The 2,661-nt window shown below is 53.4% G+C and overlaps 1 protein-coding gene across 1 annotated transcript; it reads right to left on the reverse strand.

Annotated features, from left to right (window-relative positions):
• Positions 1–885: 885 nt before the first annotated feature.
• Positions 886–2,256, reverse strand: LOC119353341 (universal stress protein YxiE-like). The gene is made up of 4 exons (XM_037619941.1): positions 1,811–2,256; positions 1,618–1,715; positions 1,407–1,525; positions 886–1,316 (listed from the first exon to the last, which is right to left on the reverse strand). Exons 1-4 carry the CDS (start codon positions 2,049–2,051, stop codon positions 1,229–1,231), a joined length of 546 nt encoding a protein of 181 aa, XP_037475838.1. The 5' UTR covers positions 2,052–2,256; the 3' UTR covers positions 886–1,228.
• Positions 2,257–2,661: the final 405 nt, after the last annotated feature.

Consider the following 2,661-nt stretch of genomic DNA (forward strand, 5'->3'; position numbering starts at 1 on the left):
AGAAGCAGTGGCAGAGTATGTGCTGGCAGCGAGCAGCATCGGCGGAAATCCATGACGGCCGGTGTGTGCGGGAAGGAGAAGTGTGGCGGTGAGGAAAGAAGGTGGACGAGGGGTGGATGGGACCCACGTGTGGGCCCTCCTTTAATTTAACAATCAATGTCATTTATGTTGACCATATGACCTGACCAGCGGGCCTGGTATGTTAGAAATTGGATTAATTTACCTCAAATCGATCATAATTGTTTATAGAGAATATTAGTAAGAAAATATGTTTACTTTTTAGGCGCCTAAGGACTAAGGTAGTAAATTTGGAATTAAACTTAGAATGTGATGGTTTTTTGCAATTCACTCCACCTTATTAGCTTAATGTTCTCTTAATGCATTATCGTCACGGCCTGCAGGATGAGCCATCTCCATGTTACTTCTGCCTGCAGGATCAGGACGACACGGACCACATCTTGTCCATTTGTACGTATGCAAGAGAGGTCTGGTGCACTCTCTGGGACACACTCCACATTTCTTTGGTGGCTTAGAGTGAGGGGTTGTTTTCATAGAGCGGACAAGAGGGGTTTCGACACTCTGTTCATTGGGACTATCTGGACCTTGTGGAAGCAACGGAACGCAAGGGTTTTCAACAGAGTTGACCAGCAGCTGAGACTCAGGGACGCGGCGAGGTGGATCCTAGACGAGTTGGCCGACTGGAAGCTTGCGGCTGGTGGTGTAGGAGGTCTACAACGTTTGGTGAGAATAGCCTAGTTTCTTTCCTTGTTGGTGTTGGTGTGGGTGTGTGTTTGCCCGAATGTTCGCATTTGGGACATACTTCTTGTAAATGACTTTGCTCTCCTTCTATAAAAATAAAACACATCATTGACGTACTCTCGAAAAAAAATGCATTATCGTCATGTAATATCCTCTTAGCTTAAAGGTATCAATCTCACCCACCTCTGTCCAGGCGTTTGTTATCATTGATGCAATGGCCCGAAATGACAACTGAAGAGATAAATGTACACCCAATCTTTCAACTTGCCGGCTTAATGGTGCAAACATGTGCGGCAAACGGCGATGACACCAGAAGATGAACCCAAAGCGTCATGTCAGGCACCGATGTATAAACGTTCGGAGGATCCAACGAATTAATAGAGTACAGTAATTAGACAGGGATACAGTGCAGTACGTGGGCACGCAAATGGCACAATGCCAACACTGGCGAACTGGAAATGTCGATCGATCATTCCTTGGGCTTGGGCTGCTTGACTATCATGACGGAGCAGTGCGCGTGGTGGGCGCAGTAGTCGCTCACGCTCCCAAGAAATGCCCTGCAAGAATTGCCCAGGTTCAGACACAATCCATGACCACTAGCTCTGCAGCACGGGGGACTGGAGAATGGAGATAAATAAATCAGTTACCTCTTGATGGCGCCGTAGCCATGGCTGCCGACGACGAGCAAGTCGGCGTGGTGCTTCTCGACGGCGTTGCAGAGCACGTACCTCGGCTCCCCGTCGATCACCTTCACCACTCCCTGCACCTGCGATCGATTCCAGATGTGGCTGTTAAGCAGAGCATGCAGCAATCGGCGTGATCTTGTTACTCGTTTCTGGAATTGGTAGTGGATGTTACCGAGTTGGCGGCGCAGAGGCGGCGAGCCCTGTCGACGACCTCCTCGGCCCTCCTGCGCAGGTCCGCGTCCACGTACCTCACCACGTCCCCGGCGGCGGCTGAAAGTGAAATCGACCGATCCCCAGAAATCAGCGCTCCGGCCGGTTCAGATAAGCAAGAATTAGTTAGGGAGGGGGTCGCGGACGGCACGTACCGGGGCCGCCGAGCGTGACGACGGAGGACACGGCCGGCTTGGCGTGGACGACGACGAGCTCCACCGGCGCCCCGGGGCCGGCCGTCTCCGCCACGTAACGCACGGCCCACTCGAGCGCGCGGTAGCTGTGGTCGCTGTCGTCCACGCCGACCAGCACCACCGTCTTGTTGGTCGTCCCCTCCTCCACCGGACTGGCCTCCGCCGCCGCCGCCGCAGACGCTGCCTCGATCCCCGCCATCATGAACAAGAGTCAACTATGGGACGATTAGAAATGATGAGAGAAGGTTTCTTGGCTCGATCTGATGTGGTTTGCTTGCCGTCCTAGCTTGCAGGCCGCGGGATATTTATGCGAGCTGGAGATGTGAGAAGTAGGCGCACCGATGAAACCGCGGAGGCCAAGTTGCGTGTGGCCGCTGACTGACCGGAGATAATGGATACTGGCGGCACGCTGCCCCGGTTTCCGTTTGGTTTTCTGGCTTTCCACTTCTCGACCGTGATCTTCCCGCTGAACTGGATGGCGACGGCGCGGGGGCACGGTGACTGTTTCTTTTCCTTCGGTAGCTCAGTGCGTGCCGATTTCTGACGCACTCGAGATGCGTGTTGAGGTAGAACAGAATGAGTTTTGAAAGCAGGGCACTTTCTTTTCGCCAATAAGAGCAACTCCAACGGGCTAACCCAAATGGACGGCGCTTTTGTCCGTTTTTTATTCGTCTGGGTTGGCCGTCCGCCCGCCGTCCGTCTTTTTTTAGTTTTGAGGTGGCAGTGCGTCCAACGGGCTGATCCATTTCATGACCGCGCGCGTTTTAGATCATGTTGTCGCCCTGGTTTTGGCGCACCAGCGCGCGGGGGAA

Source organism: Triticum dicoccoides, chromosome 2A, assembly GCF_002162155.2.
Source record: "Triticum dicoccoides isolate Atlit2015 ecotype Zavitan chromosome 2A, WEW_v2.0, whole genome shotgun sequence".
NCBI lineage: Eukaryota > Viridiplantae > Streptophyta > Magnoliopsida > Poales > Poaceae > Triticum > Triticum dicoccoides.

Bases quoted from the DNA above. Each gene is read 5' to 3' on its own strand.
- LOC119353341 (XM_037619941.1), bottom strand. From the start codon at position 2,051: ATGATGGCGGGGATCGAGGCAGCGTCTGCGGCGGCGGCGGCGGAGGCC. The intron at 1,716-1,810 runs GTACGTGCCGTC...TTTCACTTTCAG, and splicing joins CGTCACGCTCGGCGGCCCCG to CCGCCGCCGGGGACGTGGTG. The intron at 1,526-1,617 runs GTAACATCCACT...AATCGATCGCAG, and splicing joins GCCTCTGCGCCGCCAACTCG to GTGCAGGGAGTGGTGAAGGT.